Source organism: Platalea leucorodia (assembly GCF_965183815.1).
Source record: "Platalea leucorodia genome assembly, chromosome: 2".
Lineage (NCBI taxonomy): Eukaryota > Metazoa > Chordata > Aves > Pelecaniformes > Threskiornithidae > Platalea > Platalea leucorodia.
In genome coordinates, this window is record NC_138824.1 from 7,591,278 (window position 1) to 7,615,749 (window position 24,472).

Here is a 24,472-nt window from a genome sequence, read left to right on the forward strand (position 1 = left end):
CAGACAGAAAGCTGTGACTGGCACAGTACTGAGTTATGGAGAGTTCATGCCACCTCTGCTTGGCTTTGGCCATGGAAAACCCTGTGGCCACACGCTGGGAGAAAGGAGATTTTGGGCTACCAGGCAGTGTGCAGGTTCTCTGATTTCCTGTATAGCTGTTACCAAGTTACATCTTTGTGCCTCACTTCATCCCTTTCTGAAACAGAGATAACGTTCCACCATCACACAGTTTTATTTGTAAGTACAAAGAAAACAGAGGTACTTAAATACTACTAAGGTGGGAGGCATATACACAGTGCTGTAATAGAAGTGTTTCCACACTGGATTCAGTTTTGTTCAGGATTATATTTGGCAAGTCCCTTGCAAAATGCACTGGTGACACACGTAAGCACTGCTCGCAGTGTGTGGCTCCTTCTTTCTTTTTCCCTCCCCAAGGATAAATTTTGTAGTTTATATTATTTCCTGTGGGAGCACTTGCCATGCAAATACATAACTGTACTACATACACTGTGCTTTGATTTGATACAAGAATCTGAGCAGCATAATGGCACATCTGAGGATTTTATACACCATTTTGGTTGTGATTTTGTAACATAGGAGGAAGAAACTTAAAAATTTCTATCAGAAAGGTGAAGCAGGAAGCAATTTGTGCTGAACCAGGGACAAAGACAAGAATAAAGTGGCATTTTTCAAATTTTTATTTATTTTTAAGGCTGCTAATGGTTGTTATATTGCTTGTGTGACTCACTAGAGTTTCCTATGCACCAGCAGAAACTAGAGTGGAAAATCAATTTCTAAAATCAAAATTAAGTACCATAATTAAGTTTGTCTCCATTCCAAGGCTTAACAAACAAAAGAGGAAAAAGAACTGCCTACATTTAAAACATTGTCCCTTATGCCATTATATTATAAAGTGCTAGAGTACATCCCTGTGTGCAGGGATGTGCTGAGTCTTGGTGTTTAGCATAGGACTTATTTCCTTTCTATGTCTTGTGCTTCCACAGTTAAAGCTCTATTTCATGCAGTTATGTAGCACAACACCTCATCCTCTCTTGTCTTGACCTGTTGTGCCACATGTAGCAGGTTGAGTGCCATCTACCGCATCAAATAACAGAGGACTAGAAAAATAGAAGGGATACTTGCATGGCAGAGGACAGGTACACAATTTTGGGGGCCTCACACTTAAACGAGATCCACAGGAGGAAATGCTTGCATTTTATTTCTTTACTGCTCTGAAGTCCTGTGACAATGTGTACGAAATCATGCCCTCTGCCAGAAGACAGTTCTGCCATACATCAGAAAGTGTGACGGAGGAGATGTCTGCATGCAGTAGCTTGTGTTTTAAGGGGAAATTAGACCTGGGGCACACTCATAATGTCACAGCCGGGTTTCTGAAAGGATAATTTCTAAAGAGAGAAGACTTGGCACAAGAAATATTAAGGGAGTAGAAAAATTTAAATTGGAAGAGAAGTGCATGAACCTCTGTCATCCTTAATATACAGCATTTCATTTTCACTTCTATTTTCCATTTTTATCCCATCTTCCTTCATTTTCTGCTGTGGTTTTTTTTTTTTCTTTTTTTTTTTTTTTTTCACCTTCTCTGCAACATTTCTTTGTCAGGATATGTGACTGTTCTCAGAATTACTACTCTGTCATTGACTTAAGATGTTCCAAGGAAGCATTTAGCTTTTAAGCAACCCAGTTTTCCCCATCTTTAAAATTCAGGCCAAAGTGATAGAATTTTAAAATTTTTATTAATAAAAACAAATTCTGTTATGAAACATCATAACTGGTAGAAAATGTCATAAGTAGAAACTAATCTTTCATCTATATTGTAACTGCAACAGAGTGGGTTCTGCCCTGGCCAAAAGAGAAGTCAGAACGGGTTTTGATGGTGCCAACTGGTGTAACTCCCCCTTTTGTAAGAGTGGCCATGGGTTTCCTATAAGAATATTGCCTGTTGCAGTAGGAGGAGGAACATTTGTCCATTTGCCTCTGTTTATAGCAGAGTGAAAAATCAGGTCCTTATAAAACCTTGGGACTTCCATCTACTTTAACTACTGTAAGATCCGAATGCCTAAAATTTATATCTTCTGGATGGAATAGCAGAACTTAAGGTTCCTGTCTTTCCTAGTATCCTGGTCATTAAATAACATGTCTTGGCATCATGTAACTGCGTAAGATAATTAATTGTGTTGGGGATGGGAAATGATCGCTTGTACAGTCAGCCAAATCAATATCTGTTGTTGCCTAGTACTAAAAAATAAAAAAGCTAGCTACCTTAGTTTCACATCATCAGCTCTGTTCCTGTATCCACAGCTGTGCTGAGTGTTAACACATAAACCTTGAAGCAAAGTGACTGTTTTAAATCTTTGGTATTTCATTTTTAACTTGTTCCATCTCCTGTCCATTTCACTGGAAACGGAGTTCTGCAAACCCTGAATGACTAATCTTTTCATCTGTCTTCCTATTCTTACAAGAAAGGCATTATTTATGACTGAACTGTATTTGTATTTTAAATGGCCCTGTCATCACATTTTATGACTACTGTGGGTATATATTCAGATAGAGGTAGGAGAGAAACCAAATCTACAGCTAACATCTATCTTCACCACAGGTGTGTGAGGGGGAGGTTGACACCCCACGTGTGTGCTGTGAGAAGTTATCCCTTAACAAGAGAAGATTAATGCCCTGCCTAAAGCTAAGCTGCACTTCTTCCCATGTGCTGCTTAAGTAAAACAGCAATGTTAAAATTGAAAGAGGAAGCTGACCGTCAGAAATACCGGTGATACTCAGTGCATACAAACAGTTGGCAAGGTGTTTGAAACGACCATCTGTTTTGGTACTGAGCATCAGTTGCCATTGCTTGCAATGTTGGGGAGCCATGTCATAAAAATAATGGGATTCAACACTGTAGTTGCTTTATGCTTATACCCATGTGTCCACTTGTGGTAAGATCAATTCTTCTCACAGAGGCACAAGAATGCAATTTAATGTATAGTATAGATGTGGTTTGGTTTACTGAAATCCACCCACTCATTCACAGGAAGAAGCCCCTTGTAAAATTTGCTCTTAACTGATTATCTCCTGTCTGCGATAATATTGCTGCTCAATTGCATGCATCTCTCTGCCCTTGTAATGTAGCACTTCAGTGAGCAAGCTAAAGTACATATTACTCCTGTGAGCAGACAGCAGCTGGGAGCTCCAATTCTTCTTCTAAAACAGCTCGGCTTGTAGCACTTCTGTAAAATGCAGGCTTCGTTATGGTTACAGTAAAATATTAATAATCATAAAATCCCTGGGTACCAGTACAGACCTAATAAACCTGCTATTGACAATGTATGGCAGACTACTGCATGACAGAGCTGTAAGAAAATGGCTTGTAGTCTGGCCATTGCTATATTGTAGTGTTTGGATAGATCTGCAAAAGCATGCAAATAGTTAAAATGCGTTTCTGATTAGAATCAGAATTAGGTATTTGGCGAGATTTATTCTTCCTGATCTAACATTTTCAGTGGGCGGAGAAAATTACCTCCCTATTGCTTTGTCATTATTCCTTAAATGAACAATGTATTCTATTTTTTTTTTCCTTTGTGGGATGAATTGTGGCTTTTTATTGCTCCCTATTTTTCCTGAATAAGTAGTTCAGTAAAGCTGCTAATGTTGATGATAGGAGTCATAAAAAGGAGGTTTTATTGTTTAATGAGTGTTTCCTTTGATTTTCTCAGTAGCTGAATACACATAAGACTATATAAATAGTTGCTTGAGAGAATGTACCCTTTTTTGGTTGTAGTGCAATGATTTCAAATTATACTTATTCTCTTCATAAAAGCATGGGAGCAGAGTGGGAGAGGTGTTCTACTGTTTATACGTATAATACGTAAGATTATTTTTTCCTGTTCTTTTTACTTTAGCATTTATAGTGTTGGTTAAGCTATGTAATGATGATGCTTCTCCTTTCGTGCACTTTTGTTTTCCCATCCATGTTTCCTTACAATGAAATCCCAGCTAGAAACAAGATCTCTGATTTCTTTCTAAATTTTTCAGGCCATCTTTCTTCTTTCTCATCCCTTCCCTCCACTATAGGGCACTCTGTCATCCCACAAATGTGGAGAGTGGTGCGAGTCTGCTATGTGGTGTAATAAAGGGTTTTGCACCTTGGAGAATCCATCTTACCATCAGCCCAGAATTCAGAGAGTTGGAGTGGTGTTATGGACACAGGGCTCTTCTCTATCAATCGTACTCCAGAGTAGACATGGTTTTACTCTGTCTTGTGGTCTTAAAACTTTTTGACTGCCAGGATTAACTAAATAGGACGAAAGGAAACAGCCTCAAGCTGCACCAGGGGAAGTTTAGGTTGGATATTAGGAAAAACTTCTTCACCGAAAGGGTAGTCAGGCATTGGAACAGGCTGCCCAGGGAAGTGGTTGAGTCTCCATCCCTGGAGGTATTTAAAGGATGGATAGATGTGGTGCTCGAGGACATGGTTTAGTGGTGAACTTGGCAATGTTAGGTTAATGGTTGTACTCGGTGATCTTAAGGGTCTTTTCCAACCTTAACAATTCTATGATTCTATGAAATGTCTGAATTGGAAGTAATCAGAAATTTTTCTGTTCCCAGAAACGTTACCGGTTACAAAGTATTTTGTCAGAATGTTTTAGATGTCAAGCAAAAAGCAAACATACACTTTGGAGTTTCCTTGACAAAAAAGTCACTATCTAAGAATTTCAATTTAGTTAACCAACTTACCGTTTTAAAATGTGTTGAAGGAATTCTTTGAACTCTTTATAATCTTAACGGAATTGAGCAGTATGTGCCTTTGGGCTCAAAGCTTGGGCAATGCCATGCAGCTCCATAACTTGGATGTTTTGTGTAAGTTGTAAGTGGGAGTGGAATATTTTCCCTTTTGAATTCATGCACCCTAGAGAAAATTGTTTCAGCCATTCTCTGAAAATCCTGGGGCAGAAAAAGTGTTTCCTTGGCCCCAAGAGCCCTATACTAGATTGCTATGACTGCATTTCCTTTGCCGTGCATCTATTAATTTTGATTTGCTCTTTACCACAGAATAGCAGAGCAGAAATTACTCTTGCATGTGTGCATCCCAAATGTGATCCTGCACACAGGACAGCAGTGGTTCTCCCACATGTTGGTATCTCCACAATTGTAGGTGGGAGGGCAAGGGGCAGGATTTGTCCTATAATGCAAAGTACTGTCAAATACAATACACAGCTATAAACCCTGTAAGTTTACAGCTTTGATATCGGCTCTGGCTGGGAGGAACATCTGGTTAGTCATATGCCCGGAGCCAAAAGGCTATGTTTCTGCTTATTGTTTAGAGATTATAAGTGAAGAGAGATGCAGGGGTTAAAGCCAAAGTCTGTGACAAAAGGAAAATAGTACATTTCTGTTTCACTGCAAAAATAGACGTTCATAAGCACGTCTCAACTCCTAATGTAAAATAACTTGCAATTAAAGGAAGAGAAAAAAGCAAGCTTAGGTAGGGCAGAAGTTAAAGATCAGTTTGGAAAAAAAAAAAAAAAGTCAGTTTCCTATTTCTTGAAGCCATTATCAAAGAAAAACAGAAGCCCTTGAGTGAGTCTTAAATCCTTTAGCAAAGCATGTATGACATCAGCAAGTGAACAGAAGAGCTGTGATGTCTTTCTGTTGCGAACTGAAACTAGGTAACAAAAATATCTCTGAATAGATCCCAAACCACTAGAACAAAGTAAAATACATTTTCCTTTCATATCTTAATTGCACTGAAACACGTAAAACACCTGTTCCTTCACCTTAACAGTTAATATACGTTTCTATTTTTGGCACTTCTGTACCCCTTTCCTTTCCTGCAGTGCCGTGTATCTCGCATTCGAACTGCTGCTGCTTCTGTTGCATGCTGGCAAATTGAAGAGAACCAAGGAGTTAAATTTCAGAACAGGAGAAGAGGAGGTGAGCTGTCTGCTACAGTAGTTTACTGCAGCTTCCTTTCATACTGACACATATGTAGTTTGTGGTGACAGTGCTAAAGAACTGCAGACAGGCACTTAGCAGACTGGATGTGAGCTGGATGCAAAGATGCCTCACCCTGGACTTCCTGCTGGCAGTATGTAAATACACCTGCAGACTGGCCACACTGGGTGGTTTTTTTCTTTTCAGAAGGCAGCATGAGAAGACCTGACAAAGCAACAGCATAGTTGAGAGACCTTAACCAGCATTAGATTTGTATCTCAGTTGTGGGGGAAGTTTTTTGGTATATTTTTTTTTTTTTTTTTTGTGTGTGTGTGTGTGCTGCATATTCAGACTGAAATCTTCATCACTACAATGTTTGCCTCTATCTGGTATGCCAAGAAGCTGGGACGCAGGTTTGTGCATAACGCCAGGAAAGCAAAAACAGAGAAGGTATGTTCCTAGTGGGAATATAAAGCCTTATGTCTCATGCAAGCTGCCTGCTGGCATCCTGTTCTGTGTCTGGTTAGCTTTCTTTAATACCCTGAAAAACGACCTATTGCTATTCATGATTTCACGCAAGAATCCTTGAATACTTTGCATATTAGTTATTAAATACCAGGGAGAAGATCCATTCAAAAGTCTTTATGCCCTCTTTTATTTATTTTTTTGCAAGATAAACAGCTGTACATCTGGTATATTTTGTGTTAAGGGAGCACTCCAGTGAACTTGTTGCTGTGCTGCATTATTTTTGCTTGTACAGTATTAGGTTCTTAAACAACCGTTGATTTTTAGCTGCTTGTATGTTTTTTCTATTGTGGGACCAATGAGAATGTTATAAGATGTTAAGCATTTATAATATTTGGGAATTTTCTTTCATGTTACTTGTTGAAACTGCTGCAGCATGAATCCTTTTTATTTAAAAAGATATAGGTATGTAAAAATGGTCAATACTATCTTTCAGTATTTTTCTTCTCATAAAATTTAGCTATGTTTAACCAGCTGTTTTCTGGAAGTCCTTGTAGGTAAGATTCTTCTGTCTTCTTTCTCCATGAGCAAAACTTAAATTGTTTTAGAATTTGCAGTAATGATAATTGGGGGATATCAAGGCAATTACCTTTTGTTCTAAATATAGAAAGCATTTAGTTAGACCTGCATTCCAGTTTTGTTTAAATTAGCATACAAACCATTTTCAAAGTGGGACTAATTCGTCTTTCATAAACTCAGCATTAGATTGGGGGAAAAACTTCAATGTAATGTTATAAAGTTACCTCATTAGTCTGGTAATGATGGCTTCCTCTTTTCCTTACTGTCTTTGATGTAGTCAAAGAATTTATAAATGGGTTGCTTTATTTTTTCTTTGATATAACTTGTGCTATGTAATACAGCCACCAATCCACTAAGTGATTATCCATTGCCTGAATTCCTCTGTAACTGGAAAAGCTCTTCACCCAGAGAAAATTATTAGCAAAAATACATTATATTTATGGTTGGGGAGGGGAGAATGGGCAGAGATTTGCTTTTTCTGCAAAATATTCCCACTGGTTAAAAAGGTGCTGTGTGGTAATTTTGAAATTTAAACATCCAAGCCATTGGGAAGTTACCCAAATAATAGTGATTTATATATTCCACACCATATGCATAAAGGAAAATAGAAATGCAGATAGCTATACATGGGACTGTCAAACTTTCTTTGTCGTTAATCATATTTCAACAAAGAGGGCATCATATAAACTCTCCTGCTGTTTGTGTGTTGCTATGGGAGGAAAAAAAGTTGCAGACTGGATCTTCCTTAGTCCTGAGGGGCTCCCTCCAGAGGAACATTTGCTTTCAGGCTTCCTCCAAGATGACAGAGGCAGGATGAGTGGACACATTCCACTCCTGACACTGGGGCTCACTCAGCAGCTTTAAAAACAGATGTAGTATAGGTTGTGTAAAGCACGGATGTGTACAGGTTATTCCAATAACCTTGCAAAATTTCATAAAACAGAAAATATATTCTCTCTATAGAGTCTTGCAACATAGACTAAAAGAATGCTTTAAAAATTTCAGCTCTTTTTCTTTTCCTCTTAAGGTATGTGCAAATATTTCTGTATAAATCTGTTATAATACTGCTTATTCAGCTCTATAGGACTTCCAAAATAATTAAGACAACTCAGGTCAGTGCTATTCAAGCTTTGAAGCCATACCTCATAATTTTTAGAGACAAGCTTTTTTTTTTTTTTGAGCATTTTTTGAGCATGCTATTAGCATATTTGCAATAGAATTTTATTTTTGCCAGAAGACAGTAAGCATACAAGAAAATATCTGGTAAGATGTTTACTTATTGTCTTATATCAAAAATAAAATTTATTTCTTGGAGCTTTATTCCACAGTCAAGGTTAACTTTTAATTATTTAGTTTTCTTTTTTTTTCTTTTTCCCCCCATAAATCAATGGTGTACTCCAGCAGAGGCACAAAATCCCATTCCTAGCAGGATGCTATTTCAATAAGTGCTATTGATGATTGGAAGCTGATCAACACTGACATCTTCAGTACAATACCTTGGTAATAGGAGAACACAGACATGAAAATAGGTCTATCAAAAAGTTAATTAAAAATAACATTTAACTGCATGACTTGTTTTGGTTTTGTCTTTTTTTTTTGTGTATCGGTTGAATAATCAAATTCTTATGCAGTTTTACCTTACATATTTTTTTTTCTGGAAGAATAATTAGCTTTTTCTCTGTTTGCATGATTTGAATTAAACATTGTTTTCTTAATGTGCTTTTGGAGGTAATAACATACAGCAATAATTTCTGATAGCCTATGTGTGCAAAAAGAGTTTCTTGCAGTTAAAATCTGAATAGCAGGGATCAGAAGATTATGGCTCCATAACAGATTTTTCTGTTATGCTTAGCTTCTTTGGACCAGTACAAGTCAAGAATTTTTTTTAAGGAGTATTTCTAAGAAACAGAAATGTTGTATGAGCTTATTTGTTTTCTTAGGACCAGGAAGAAAATTGAGGGGAGGACATGACAGAAGAGCGTTATAGCATGGACTCATGTGTGCACACATACATATGCACAACCTGCATATTCCTTAAAATGTCAGCACTTTGGGCCTGAATTGTGCAGAGAGAGGACTTGAATTTGAATCTCCCAGGTGACTGTTTAGGGAAGCAGATTTTCCAAGGTGCAAAACGGAGCATGCAGTGCCAGGCGGTGCACTCAAAAGCAAGGGAAGGGACGATGACTGGGGCAGTCCTTTGTGGGAAGAGCTAAGGGCATTAATGTCACAGTGTGATGCTCCTGTGTGTGCTCCGTACCTGCATGAGGGTGGCTGGCTGTGGTGATGTGGGTGGGCTTGGCCCCCAGTGTCTCCGGAGCTCCCCATCTTTTCCTAAGATGGAATTGCCATCCCCATACCTCCCATCTCTCCGTATCTCTCAGCTCCTCATGTCCCCATACCTGAATATGGCAGTCCCTGCTCTGGGAGAGCTGGCATACAGATCACCCCAAAATGAGTGGGACATGCTTGTTCTTCATACTGTGAGCCCTGTGGAATTGCAGCCTGAGGACTAGGGGCTCTCAGGAGCCAGAACTGGCCTGTGCTGGTGAAACTATTTTGGGGCTTAGTGAAAGGGAAAGGGTAAAGGGTGCTAGTAAGTGTCAAAGAACTAGGAGACCAAAAGAAGGAGGTAGACCTGTTCTCACTAAGACCTGTGGTAGCTCCTGAGCTGGTTTTCTTACCTCCCTAACCAGTGCCTGCTGTTGAGTGCCAGCGCTGCTTCCCCTTTAGCCTGGCATTTCCAGTCCTTGCTTCCCCTTTAGCCTGGCATTTCCAGTCCTTACTTCCCCTTTAGCCTCGCATTTCCTTGGAGGCTGTGGTCAGATGAGTTGGACCCTGTGGTAGGGCACTGTCTCATTGACTCCCACACACAACTTAAGGACTTCCTGGCAATTATTAGGCTTCTAAAACCCAGACATGAACTCTTACTGTTAAAATTTCATCTGGAAAGTAGAGAAGACATCTGGGAAGAACTGGATAAATGGCAAGCCTTAGGTGTCATAACCATGATGGTATCGGTTCTTTCAAGTTAAGTAGTAGTTTTAGTTGAGTCATATTTTTATGATATATTAAAAAGCCTTATTTTAATTCAGAAATGGAACAAAATATTTTGAAAAACCTTAAAACTTTGGAAAATGGAACTCTTTTTTTCCAACCAATCCTGGCTAAAACCTCTTACCTCTATAAATAAAACGGGATAATGCCTATTAATTGCTCTTAATGTTCGCATTTTGCCATGGAAAACTCAAGCATGTCAAAGTTCCTTATACTTTATTGTTTTTATTAGGATGGATCATAAACTCTTTCCGGCATGTATTGCAGTTGTTATCTGCAAATTCTATCTCATTCTGGTTGGCTTGGCTTGATTGTTAGTGTGACTCTTGCCCTCAAGTAGTGAGATATTTAGTGTACAGGGAATGCTGCCACTAATACTGCCTGAAAGCAACTGAACTCCTTTCAAGACAGCTCTGCTCTTACCTGTTTTATTAAAGTTATTAAAATGCTTTGAGTTTGTCACATGAAAGGATTATTGTTATGAGAGTAAACGTGATCATTTGAACAACGGAACTAGAATAACTTAAGGCAAAGATCGATGTCTTGCATTTTTCTCATTAAACCACAGTCAGGCAGAAATCAAGAGATGTTAACTGCATGTGGTTATGCTATAAAAATAAGTACGCTAAATGATTGGAAGACGTACAGAAAAGTAACTGAGCGATTAATCATGTTGATCCAAGAGGGTGAGCTAAAGCAGTGTGGAAAAGCTTCAATAATGCTTCACTATATTGATGGAATTTGGATTTCAAGGTTCAATATCAAAAGTGGGGAAAAATTGGCCAGCGTCACCCTGTCATTTAATTTCAGTGGGGAAGTTGGATACTGTTTTTTCTGCTTGTTCAGAAGTGGAACATGTTTCAACCATGAGACCAAAATTATAAACAGTTAGAATTAATCATGTTGTTGAGTTTTTACATCTGAAGACGACAATCAGTTTAAAAGGAGATTTCTCCTCATGCATTATTTTTGGGAGCAAAACAACAGGACCCATGTAAAGTGTTTAAACGAGTTGACTTTCACCATCATTTTACAGAATAACATGGTTAGAACTCTCTTTCTAGCTTTTAGATACCAAAGTGCTCTTATGGTGTTATCAGTTCTAAGAACTGATGTCCTGTATTTGAAAATACGTAAGTTTTACCCCAGGTGGTTTAGTTTATTGTTTCAGTTTAACTCATTTATTAATTTTCTAATTCAAGAGAGAAGCAATTTAACATTTATAAATAGGTGTATATATAATGATACAAATAGCATGCAGTTTCTGGACTATAAATTGTAAATAAAAATAAAGATTACCCATAAGTAATGTTCACAAACTGAACAGTATCAATTCAAGTGATTAGTTTTAAATGTAATGTAGTGCAGACTAGATCAGTAGAACATAGTCCAGCAGATGGTTTTTCATTCTGTGTGCTTGGGTTTATAGTTGTTTTGGGTAAATCAAGTATCCTTGGTAGACTGGCAGCCTACAATGAAGTATTTGCAAAAAGACAGGAAAATTTGCCTTAAGAGGTTAACAAAACTGGGATGTGTAACAAAAAAAATTGTCTGTAAATGCAGGCATATTTAATCATTTTTCTGACAGTCTCCTGGCAATAGCGACAATTAACTCTTCATGTCAAGATGACACTTGATATCTAGATCATTCTCATATCTGTACTTTAATGTAGCTAATTGCTGAGTAGGCTGTTCTAGGCTATGTATTCTTGTTTCATTTTTTATTTTGTTTACAAATAGCTGCCCAGCAATCTAATTTGAAAGAGATAAGAAGTTCACCTGAAACAGTAATTACTCACAGCATAGAATAGAAACTATGTGATTAAGAAATCATAAAACATAATACCAGATAAACACATTTTTCCTTACCTTATTTTTAGATATATGTATTTAATTCCAAACAAGATAAACTCTCTTTTTACTTCAATACTTGCATGTATACCTTAGATTTCTTAACAAGTGCTCTCTTTCAAACCAGAGCTTACCAAATTATTTCCAGTCCACTGGGGTTGCGATGAAGTGATAAAACTTGCAGGTCTAGTTATTGCCTTGGCTAAAGGTGAAATGACTGCTTCTCTAAGGGACATCTCATGTAGCTGCCACACGCTGTAAGGGAAGGTGGATAGTTTCACTTGTACTTGGGCAAAGGAGGGCCCATGTTGACCAGATTCAAGGGGATGACAGAAGTGCCTTGCTTATTTGTAGAGCTACCTGTTTGAACAGATACTGGAGCTATCTCAGACCCCTGGAGGAATCTTTTCAAATGGACTTTGTAAGTGCTCTATTTTACAGTTTTATGGAGAGATCTTATCTTTTCACACATAACTGTGTGGAGAAAAATATGCGTGTTCCCGTATCCAGAGCTCGTTGTGCTTTTTGCTTTAGCACAGTTGGAATGCTAAGACATTTTCTTATATTGTGATTTAATGCAGAACCATATAGCTACTCAACTCCTTTTTTTTTTTTTTTCTTTCTTCCTTTTTTTATTTGGAGTTGGTTATAATCCCATATATGCCATGATTAATATATAACAGAAGGGATAAACTGCTTAAGTAGAGATTTATTATGCTTATAACTCACTTCCCCCTCACAATCACCATAATAATAATAAATAAATTCAACTAATCTTGAAAAAATGCAATAGTGATGTTTTAAAATAAGATACTGATCAGCAGTAAACTACTGAAGTTAGTCCTTTGCAGTCATTTATTTCAAAGTAATCTTTTTCTTTTTTTCATCTGGAAGGGATTTTGCTGTTGTTTTCCTTGCCCATTACATCTGCAGAGGCCCAGAACCTACCTGTAGCAATTAATGAGCAATAAGGGGGAGTCCTGTTTAAATTAGCTTTTGTTCGCTGAAGAAGTATCTGTTAATCAGCTATAGGTGAACTCTTTGTAAAGAACAGAATATCTTCTCTCTTTCACTCCAATTTAATCTAAGAGGACTCTAAATTAATCTTAGCTGGCTGCCATACATTGGTGATGCTTCTTCTCTTTCCCCCACGCGTTGTCATTCTGGCATACACACTACTGTATTTGCCTGTCAGGTACAACAACGTCTTTAATTCATGATCCATAGGTGTCTACAGCACATCACTTAAAACAGTTTTTCCTTTGCTGATTTATCCAGTGTTGTGATCATCTTAGAAACAGGTTAAGTAAATTTTCCGGTTAAATTTCTTCTTGTTTTGCTTATAAACAAAACCAAGACAGACAGGAAGACATATAGAAAACAACTGCCACACCGATGGTTGCATTAATTGCTACTCTGAGTGCTCATGCTGTGACTCAAATGGAATCAGTTTGGACCTGCTTCTAATGAATAAGTGGGTTTATTATCATTGGCTACAAGTTACCCTGTTTTTTCAAAGAAAAAAATTGTTCTCAATTTCTTTTTCCTGTTTTCATTCAATAAATAATATATCATTTCTCCCTTGTTTTGTTTTTTCTTTTTTTTCTAAGAGAAAAAGAAGTGTATCTACTGTATTTGTAAATTTAGCTGTATTTTCCACACTTGGTCTACATTGTATATCATGTTCTGTTAAATCCCAGTGTGTAGCATTGTGAATATAATATTTAATTCATAAGGTGCTCATTATTTTATTGGAATTGTTTTATTTCTTTGCATTTTTATGCAGTGTTCAAGTATATTATGAAAATGGCTCGTGTGATGTGCAAGTGTGATTTGGATTTTTTTTTTTGGCATTACTTGCCTTTCTGTCCTGCATATGCAATTCAAAACAGCGCATAATAAAATAGTTGTTTGATTTGCGTTCTGAACTGCATTTGGCATCACTCACTATGTTTGCAAATAGAGATCAGTTTGAAACACTGACAAGAAACAATCTGTCCTTTGGCGTTAGAGTCCCTGGAGGAAACCGAGATGAGAATTCTCTCACTAGTTCCTAAGGTAGATTATCAAATTATACTTTACGTGGTTTTAATATGCTATATGGGCTATTACAGCTGGATGCATGCAACTTGCTCGCACTGTAAGGCTCCCTGACAAAGACACGTGTGTGCAAACAGCTTTAGTAAAACTTAGAATTATTGTCATGTAATATGATTCTCAAGACAGTTTATTTTAAAGGAGGCACATTTTTTTTTTTTTTATGGTGAAAAAAGATTTCCCTGCCATACGCTACTTAAAATGTTGATGCATGTCAGGGAAAGCTTGGTTGTAGCTTTAATATATGTTAACAGTTTCAGATGAGCAATTTGAAAGAATCAAGGGATTAGCTAGTGCAGTGTGAGAGTTTTTACCACCAGGAAGGAGGCCCAAATGTCATGAGAAGCATTCACAAACTGTTCTGAAGACTGAAGCTCTCTTTTTCGCAACAGCTTACATATACTTCAGAAAACAGCAAAACGAGGTTCCCCACGTTTCCTACCCCCCCACATTGCAAGTCTGTTCAGAAATGACAGCCTTTAGATACAGAAAAATATGTGAAGCTACATAGCTTGCACAACTCAGCTCTTCTGAGACGACCGGTGATGATACCAGCACTATGCAGAGTGACCCATTACATTCAGCTATCCTGTTAGCTAACCAATTAATTAATCTTAGCCAGTATTAACTAGTCTGAGGCTATCACATGCCTTTCGTGAAGCTCAACAGTGCAATGACTTTGTCATTTTAAACTGGAATTGGATTTGAACAGCGAACTTGTATTTCAGTCCTAGACTAAGATTTTTTTTTCAATTTACTTCAGTCTGTCTTCCATTAAGTTCTTCTATATTCCATGCAGCGATGTTTAAACTGAGCATGGATTGATTAATAACAGTGATATCAGTCATCTTCTAAAAGGTTTACCTTACAAGTTACCTTGAGAAGCAAGGTCATATCATTAGGATAACATATTAGATGCTGAAGTGAAATGAGAGGCCCACTACCAAGTGTATACTTTATTCTGTTTAGACTCTTGAACAGCTATAGCATGCAATTTTAGAAACCTATGAAATATTCTTTAGCCCCGAGACATAAGGAAGATGTAGAAAAATGTGGTTTACTCATTTTCTAAATATGATACTGTTTTCCAGTTAGCTGATGAGTTATGTATACATAGCTGTGCTTATCTTACCTGACAACTTTTCCAAAGATTTCAGGTGAATTATTTTTGACAAGACTGTCGTGTACTTTTATAAGGTAGGAAAATGTCAGGATATTCTATATTATTAATAAAAACAGCTTGACAGTTAAGTATCAATTTGCTGTTTTGAAATAGATGTTCAAGATGAAGTGAAAGCGATCCTGTTGCAACTCTTTGTTTTCAGGACTGCGCTTATAGCCTGATCATTGTTTTGTTTGGTGTACTATTCTATTGAATGAGCCTTCCTCTTGAAATGGGACACACTGGTATTGTTCTTAACTTCCTCCAGCCTGTCCTACTTTGCTCTTTCCATTCTTCACATTCATCTTTGCTCATAAGAGTAAAAAAATGTCCCTGCCTTCCTCTTCTGAGAGACATGTTATTTGAAGAAGAAATGGTTTAAAAAAAAAAGTCCTCATTGTCCATCTTGCTATAAATTTAAAAACTTCCAAAAGATTCAGCTATGTTCATTGACCTAAGAACACCTGTTTTGAAAGCTCACCTTAAATACATATGCTGCATATCATCATTTGCTGTTCAGGTTCAAAGCTGGGAAGGATATATGCATGTTGAGATGGCTTTACAAAAGGTCTGTGTGCAATTTCCTAAACTGTTTATGGGCCAAAACTTTTAATATGAATCTGGATGTATAAATGCAAATGTATTTAAAAATTGTACCTGGGAGGTTTTGAAATCTGAATCTGAAACAAAGAATTATGTAGATGTGCACAAGAAAGTTAAAATACCATTAGTCTAATTAGATATGATGGTATTGTTAGCAAGGAAGGCATTGAATCAAGACTATTGCATTGCAAATGCAAAAAATAACCTGCTGTAAAGAATATAATGCTTTTTTCCTCCAAATCCTATTTATTTTAACTGGCACATGAAGTGCATTGTGTTTTCAATTAATTTAAAATGCCATTTTAAAATTATTTCTGTTGAAAGTACTGCAGGGAACAGACCTATCAGTAAATAGAAAACTGGATAGCCAAGTACATGATTCTTCACTTAACTGGTAAGGGCAAACCCCACAAAAGGGAGCATGTTTCCTAACACTTGTTTTAGAAATTCACCATTGCTGCCCACAGTACAGTTAAGAGTTTTATCGTTTAAAAGATGTTTAATTTCAACAGAGCACCTTCAGCTTTGCTACTATTTATAATTAAATATTTAGTTGTGTAGTAAATTAAGCATGTCATGATCTCTGCAAAGTGGTTCTCCGTTTACTGCTGCATAAATGTTTTACAAGCTCCTGTATTGTTTCTAGTAAATTAATAATGAAGATTTAGATTTTAACTGATTAATAATCTAATTTAGTATTTAGGAGGAATCTAATTTAGGGCTGGAAACAAAATTGAGGTAAACATCTTTGGCAGTGATCCCAATTCTCTGACAAAGTCACCAAATGATAAGGAAAAAACAAACCAGGGTAAAAGAAATTAAGAGGTTGGAACTTCTAGGAGAAGAAATATTTCCCCATGAAAACTGAAAATGCTTTCTAAACTGTGGTGTACTTGCACTTGACTTCTCGTGTCATATCGCAAATTGTCAGTACAAATTTTATACAGCAAATTGCCAGGGATTTGTAAGATAAAGAAATATGAATTTGGCATGAGCAAAGAACTACCTAAACTACCTGGCTTAAAGCAAGTTTATGGTGACATTGTAGAAATATTGTAAATACTCCAGAGAATATTACTTCTATTTCTGGTGCCCATAGAACAACAACAACAACAACAATGTTAGGAAATGTTAAAAAGTAGAATGGTCTAAATAAGTCGTTATGAGGTGAGATGGAAAAAGCTCAACACGGCAAAATTAGGGTTGTGAATAGCTGTTCCGTCGCAATCAGGTATTGTGAGAATATGGCAATGAACAGGCTATTGAAAACTTCGCATATTCTAAAAAGTGGTGAAGTGGCTGGGGCTGATCAAGTTTAATGTCAAAGTAAAGCACGGTGTGCAGAGGAAGGAAAATTAACTATCAGAAACAGCTAATAAGGAGAGATGTCTCGCATCTTCTTTCTACAACCCAAGGGCCTGAGGGTTGGGCTTGTGCAGTTATAGGATCTGTGAGCCTCTTGTTTGATGCCTTTTCTAATGCTGTGTGGGGTGAACAGCTCTGGTTTTGCTATAGGCAGCAGTATCTTCAACACTTAAAGCTCTGACTCGAGGTAGTAACTGTAATTAAAGTCAACACTTCATAGCTTCATCTGGTTGCCTCCTGATGTTGAGATTAAATTCTTCACCAAAAACAAGTGGCACTAACCATGCAGATTTTACTTCTTGTATCTAACATTTTTTAATTTCATATTTTTCCAGGATAGTTGCTGTCAGTAGTCCTTCTCTTGTTTTAGGAAGTAGAAGTTTAATCCAAGAACTGAAATACTCAGGTTTAATTTTGAGTGTGTATGTGAAACGTTATGGTGTGTTTTAGAGGATTCCCCTGGGTTCATCCAATAGTCCTTTTTGGCCATTCTTCTATTACGATCGAATTTAAAGTCAAAATTTGGCTCTATCACAAATTTTCTGGTAAGAATAACTTGAGTAGAAATACCGTGGTTTATCAAGGATCAGAACCTGTCCTGCTGTGTTTCTCTGTACAAATAGGTCATATTTGTTGAGTGGAGAGATTATTTTAATTGACATAATTAACTTTTCTTGTGATTATCTTAGGCTTGAAAATGCATTTTGCTCTTTCCCAATTACAGCTTTTTCTCTGATAGAGCTAAACATGCTGTGTGTAATAATGAAGGTGGTTTTGGAAGGACTTAACGTATATAATTGGAAACTAAGATGAGGTAGTCTTCTGTCAGCAGGAGGGTAGGAAAGCTGGGCTGTATAATTGAAGTACAGTGTAATGGGATTACCTACAATTTTTAAACATTGCTTTCATTAAGGAAAATAATAAGCATATTTATTAAATATAGTCTCTGCTTGGGACAATATTTGTTATTATGAAAAAGCTTTTGTAATTAAGCTTGGGTATAAAAATGTATTGAACATACTACATCAGTTTCTGGAAAATGCTTTTGTGCATAAAATTTTACAAAAATAGAAAGAGCTTTCACAGCAGAGGCAGTTAGCCAGATATTAGTATAACTCACATCTAGCATTCATTGTAAATTTTTCTATGTGCTTTCAATTTAGTCAAGGTCGAATCAAAAGAAAAGTCATAGTCACATACACTTAAACATTTATCTTTATGAAAGCTTTTAATGATTCTACTGTTTTTCATGGTTATGCTTAGGGGAAATAAAGGCTAGGTTTTTTTCTGAAGAGTATTTTCTTGCTGAAGCTACAGAATATGATGTTTTAGGAATTATGGGATGGGTGCCTATGACCCAAATTTTGTAGACGGCCACATAAAATTCCCTAGGAGTCTTTCTTGTTCTTAAATATGCATCTGTGAAAATCTCCATAATAGTAGAAAGTATTTTCAAACTGCTTAAAGCATTTTAAATGTGATTGCTTTGTTGGTGCTTGGGTTATAATATGGTGGTCCCTCTGGATACTCTTTTGTTTCTTTTCATTATCACTTTCGAGGATTTCTTTTCAGAAAAGCACTAAATTAAAATGTGTAGCTACTTTCCTTAATCAAATTTGTACTGAAAAGAACTACTTTCAACAAGTGTTGCAAACCCTCCTAGATTACTTCCAGGAGTTCTGCTATGGTGGTGCCTAGGACATATTATTCATTGGATCATAAGCTATATCTTTATCTAAAGAATATATATGGATTGGGATTTGCCTATACTGTCAGTGTACATCTTGGATTAAAAGTTTCTTCTGTCATACTGTACGTATATAAAAATGCTGTTTCTCTTAATTTAAAGAGAGAAGGCTGACAAGGGTACGTTAGGGTACCTTAAGGCTAAATGGATAATGAAATGCTAAAACTGAGAGAGAAAGAGAAAAAAGTTAGTTCAGAAAGTTCTGAGATGCTGCTGTTGTAATTTCATTCTTTATACTTTGAGCAACATGAATGTATTCAGGAAAGGACAAAAAAAGAAATGGCTGAATAACTGTATGGATGGGGTTGGAATGGAACCCTGGAGATCATCTAGTCCAACCCTGTGCTCAAAGAAGTTTGCTGAGGACTTTGTCTAGTGAGGTTTTAAATATCTCCAAGGATGGAGACTCCACAACCTCTCTGGGCAACCTGTTCCAATGTTTGACCACTCTCACAGTAAAAAAGCTTTCTTATGTTTATGGGGAATTTTCTGTATTTCAGTTTGTGCCCATTGCCTCTTGTCCTGTCAGTGAGAACTGCTGAGAAGACTCTGGCTCTCCTCCTCCACTGAGGTTGTCTTCCTTGCTCCAGACCTCCCATTGTTCTCAGGGACCTGGGATTCCTGAAGGCCAGTCTTAACAGTAAAGAGCGAGGTGAAGAAGGCATTGTGTACCTCAGCCATTACCATGTCCTGTATCACCAGGTCCCCTGTCCCATTCAGCAGTGGGCCCACATTTTCCCTTATAGACCTTTTGCTGCTGAAGTACCTGTAGAAACCTTTCTTGTTGCCTTTCATGTCCTGTGCCAGATTTAGCTTCGAATGGTCTTTGGCTTTCCTAACCCCATTCCTGCATACTCAGACAGTGTGTCCATATTCCTCGCAGGTCCCATGTCCCTGCTTTCACCTCTCATATGCTTCTTTTTTATATCTGAGTTTTCTTGGAAGCTCCTTTTTCATCCATGTAGGCCCTCTGCTATTCTTGCTTAACCTCCTCTCATTGGGATAGATCATTCCTGAGCTTGGGGAAGAAGATCTTTGAAAAATAACCAGCTCTCCTGGACCCTTGTTCTATCCAAGACTGTATTCCATGGGATTCTTCCATGCAGATCCCAAGAAAAACATGGTCATAGATTTGGCTTATGCATGGTGCTCATTTTCAAGTATTTTATTGCTAGAGGAAATTCAGGTCCAGTCTCCAGAAATTTGCCACACAGAGAACTGACAGAATGATGCCAACTCATATAAATCTGTACAAGTTGTTCTTGAGGGAATGTATAAAAATGGAAAATCTAATCTTGCATACTAGGTAAAAATGTCAACCTTTAATCACAGCTCTACCTGGCTTCTTCTCAGACGCAGATTTATTCTTTTTTTTTCTTTTTCCCCCGTTACTGCTAAGGATTATTATATCTTATGCAAGGAAAAATCTTCTGGAAGCAGGAGGTGAATAATAAAATAAAAAAAAATAATAATAAAAAAAAAAAACAACAACTCACATCATTTGTATGTATAGGAGAAGTTATAGGGCATCAAGAAAGAGGGAAATATAAGATCTGGAATACGTAGTTAAACACTAACTCTGTTTTAACTGTCCTAGCTGCGTTTGCCTCAAGATTATCTCCTTGCCAAGACCTCTCACAGAGAGCCTTGCCTTTATGTCAGTATACTTGTAACTTAAGAGCAATTTGCAAAAACTGGCAATGTTGCATTCTCCTCCCGTTTCCCAGGTGGAGGGTTGTTTAATATTTTCCATCCCAGCTTTCAGCAAGTTCTCCATTATCTTGTGTTTGCTAGTGACATTCCCACGCATCTCTTAAGTTTCTTTTACTCCCCTGACGCCTTCCTTCCTTTCATTATCCTCACATAAATTTGGCCAGTTAAACCACATAGTAAAAGTTTCCTATTTTTGCATTTAACTGTGGCATGCTGGAGAAAATTCAGGCTGATACTGACAACAGAGTGAAGGAGATGTTTCTTCTGTTGAAGAGTGTGGGGATGTTCAAGCCCATAATTTAATGAAGAAAAATGCTACTTTGATTACGGTAAAATAAATGAATTGTGATTTTTTTTTTTTTTTTTTTTTTTTTTTTTTTTTTTTTTTTTGAGACAGGTTGAAAGCAAGAAAAGACAGTGTTGTTGAACAGAAAATATAGTGTTGATGATCCTGGGTTGCAACAGAGTTAATGAGCGCAATAGTTTCATAGTTATTTTTCTTCTCTGCTTTAGTCATGGTGTTGAAGCCTCAACAACTTTTCATTAGATTCAGTGTCTCGGGAGACAGACCATGCAGATGCCTTGCAGATGCCTGGCTGTAGTTTGTTCACCTAGTTCATCCCTCCCTCCTTCCATTCCTGCTAATGAAACTCTCCATTCTGATAGTTCATTGGCGCTAATTAAAACACCTACCCCCCTCAAAAACAGAGATTTGATAATCTTTTTCAATCAATTAATCAATTAGAACAAATTCTGGGGTCAGATTATGACTTTACCAGGAATCTTAGAGACCACTTATTACAGTTATTTTACTTGTCTCCAACTTGAAGACATTATTTCATGTAACAGACTGAACTGGATGACTTTTGGCTTTGTAGCATAGGTACCAGTTTCCAACAGGCTGCTGAGTCTGAAGAGTTTCAATGGGTTGCAAAGAAAGATGAGATATTACCAGTAATCAGGGTGCGAAAATCCACTTACTGACAAAATTGGTTTTTTTCTAAAACTCTTGTGTATTAAAGATGGTGAAGAGCTGGAATTGAATGAGAAGCTGATAAGAGAAAGAAGAAGCGAATACAGAGTCAAACTCACTTGATTGCTTATTTGGATGTAGAGTTTCGTTTTTAAATTTTCCTTCTTCAGTTGCAGAGGGCATTATGTTCAGGATTGTAAAGTATGACTGCCAATTGGCCAGATAGTCTCCCCTGTTTTGGAAGAAGTGTGTTTACACAGTGCAAAGTGGGCTGCATGGTGAAATGCTTTATTTACAGATAATATTTATGGCTCCTGTGAGAGCTGAATTAAAATGAATAAAGTAAAAGACACAAGTTAGGAATGGGAATACTGAGTTCAGCTTTGGGATCACGCCAGCTAAATGCAATTAAATAGATTAGGACTAAGAAGAAGACACAGAAAGTTCACTATAGATGCCAACTGAAAGAACAGGAAAGGGCAAAATATAACCTGGGGAGCTTATACAGAAAAGAGGGAGAAAGAGCAAGAACGTTGGAGCATGAACAAGCCTCAGAAGTGGCAAAGGCAGACAGTCGCTAAGGGAAACTGAAAATCTGTAAGGTAGGATAGAAATGCATGAAAACATTTCTGAGAATAAAGATACTGTGTAAATGCATTTATATTTATAATGTAGGAGGTTGTTAGTAACCTGAGCAAAAGTAAGATCAGCAAAATAAAGGGGTCAGGACTCCTAACCTGGGAAGAGCCATGTTGGACAGGTCAGAGAGGGAAGTGAGATGCTGAGAATGCATAGGAGGATTCTGGTTTTTGGAGCCGCTGTATGTAATTTCAAATAAAGAACCTGTCAGTTCTTGTCTTAAAATGGTTTCTTAATTTTTTCAGATTATGACATTAGTTATATCTTTTTCATTATTCATGAATATTTGTTTTCCCAAAATATTTAAAATATGTCTAAAGTAAAACTTGTAGTCCTAAGGAGAAAAATATAGACTTTAGTAAAATTATAAGTAATGATAAGTCATTTTCATGAGTTATGGATAACAAAATTACATGATTAAATAGCACTTCATCATATATGACAGAATCAGAATCCCCAGTGAGTGAAAGATAATTTTCAATAGTTATATGACTTTCTTGATTGTTCCTCTTTCCCCTTGATTTTCTGAGTAGATTTAAGTGCTTTGGACTAGTTTTGCTCATAATTTAATGGAACAAGTGTGATCGAAACACTAAGTGATCTTGTTACGAATCCAGAATATGAGCCTTGAGCTGAGCCTGTGCCAAAAGTTGCTCCGGTTTGCTGAAATGCTGATGGGTAACTATTCATTTAGGCTGGGCTATTAAAGGACAAAACAGACCATTGCAAAGATATACCCATGAGTACTTCTGGCAATAGATGCTGACCTTCCTTAGTCACATGAGGTTGCCAGCTTGGGGAAAGATCTTTGATGGTTAGTTATTTTACAGCTTATTTGTCACTAGAGACTGTGATTAAAAAAGCAGCTATACTTTAACACGATCACTTACCAGATTAGCAAAGTGCTTGGTAAGCAAAGTTATACTGCCATGTGTTTCAACTAGTTTCATATTCTGATTCGCAAGTATCTTCAGCAAACCACTTTTCCATTAGAAAATATCTCCTGGTAATATATTTGGTTAATTTTTATTGATTTTTTTCTTTAATATTTCAAAAATAGTTTATTCAGGCTACTGCTCTATTGTTGGAAGCATCGTCAAGAGACATCATGCTTTAGTTGCTGTGAGAATCTCTCCACAATTCACAAAACTTGTGTTTCACTTTGTCTTGGAACAAAACCACATTTATGAAAAAAATGTATTTTGACAGATGGGATTGCTCTGGAGCCAGCTGTATTGAGTAGCAGGATGCCATGCAAGTAAGTAGCTGAACAGTGCACACTTATGCAGATCTGCAAGTGGAGTCAGCTGATGAGGACAAATCAGTCTGACCAAATCGGGTATGCTGCTAGCTTGAGACTCCCAGGCTCCAACAGTACCTGTTTGCTGACAAGACTTCCTCTTCTGTGCGCAGCATTTCCATTTCTAAAGGAAAACTTTGACAGCTGGATAATATTTAGACCTGTCCATATCCTAAAAAATGGAGTCTGGGGAATTTCATAACACTTTAGTTGTGTTCCAGCACTGATAAACCACATTTCTGAAATGTTATCCAAAACACATAGGATGTTGACTGCCTATTGATATTTTTTTACAGAATAATTTAGCACATTCAATAATAGAATAGACTAGAATATTTCAGTTGGCAGGGACCCACAGTGATCACCTAGTGCAACTGCCTGACCACTTCAGGGTTGACCAAAAGTTAAAGCATCCTGTTAAGGGCATTGCCCAAATGCCTCTTGAACACTGACAGGCTTGGGGCATCGACCACCTCGCTAGGAAACCTGTTCCAGTGTTTGACCACCCTCTTGGTAAAGAAATGCTTCCTAATGTCCAGTCTGAACCTCCCCTGGTGCAGCTTTGATCCATTCCCACGCGTCCTGTCACTGGATTCCTGGGAGAAGAGATCGGCCATAATAGTTTGATCATCCCACCCAGTCACCCAGTTCTGATTTTATGGGAATGGGGCAATAACGTTGTAAAATTCTTTCAATAACCTTAGGTGGTAGCTTCAAAACTAAGTAAAAATCTTGAGTGTCTGCTTTTTAGGATATTATCCTGAAGCACTGAAATATTGACTTTTTGGAAAGACAGATCCTTTGATATCTTTTACAAGATATTTTGCATTACAAAAAATAAAATCCAAAAGATTTAATCCCTGTTTGAGCATGTCAGGCTAAGTCAGACTTAGAGCTGTACTCTGATGTGAAAAGGAAGTGGAATGAGTAGTTGGAACTTTTTTTGTTTGAATTCTTGTACGATGACAACCTGCA

The 24,472-nt window shown here is 37.2% G+C and overlaps 1 protein-coding gene across 6 annotated transcripts in view; it reads left to right on the forward strand.

Moving 5' to 3' along the window:
- DLG2 (discs large MAGUK scaffold protein 2) overlaps positions 1 to 24,472 on the forward strand; it is a gene marked incomplete at both ends in the record, with an annotated part of 1,048,402 nt that overhangs the window by 520,232 nt on the left and 503,698 nt on the right. The window contains one exon of one of the 6 annotated variants that reach the window (XM_082337999.1): positions 6,319 to 6,396. The exons of the other annotated variants lie outside the window; for them this stretch is intronic. Coding sequence (XP_082194125.1) covers positions 6,319 to 6,396 — 78 coding nt within the window. Of the gene's footprint in view, positions 1 to 6,318; positions 6,397 to 24,472 lie in introns of those variants that run through there. 6 annotated transcript variants of the gene reach the window in all.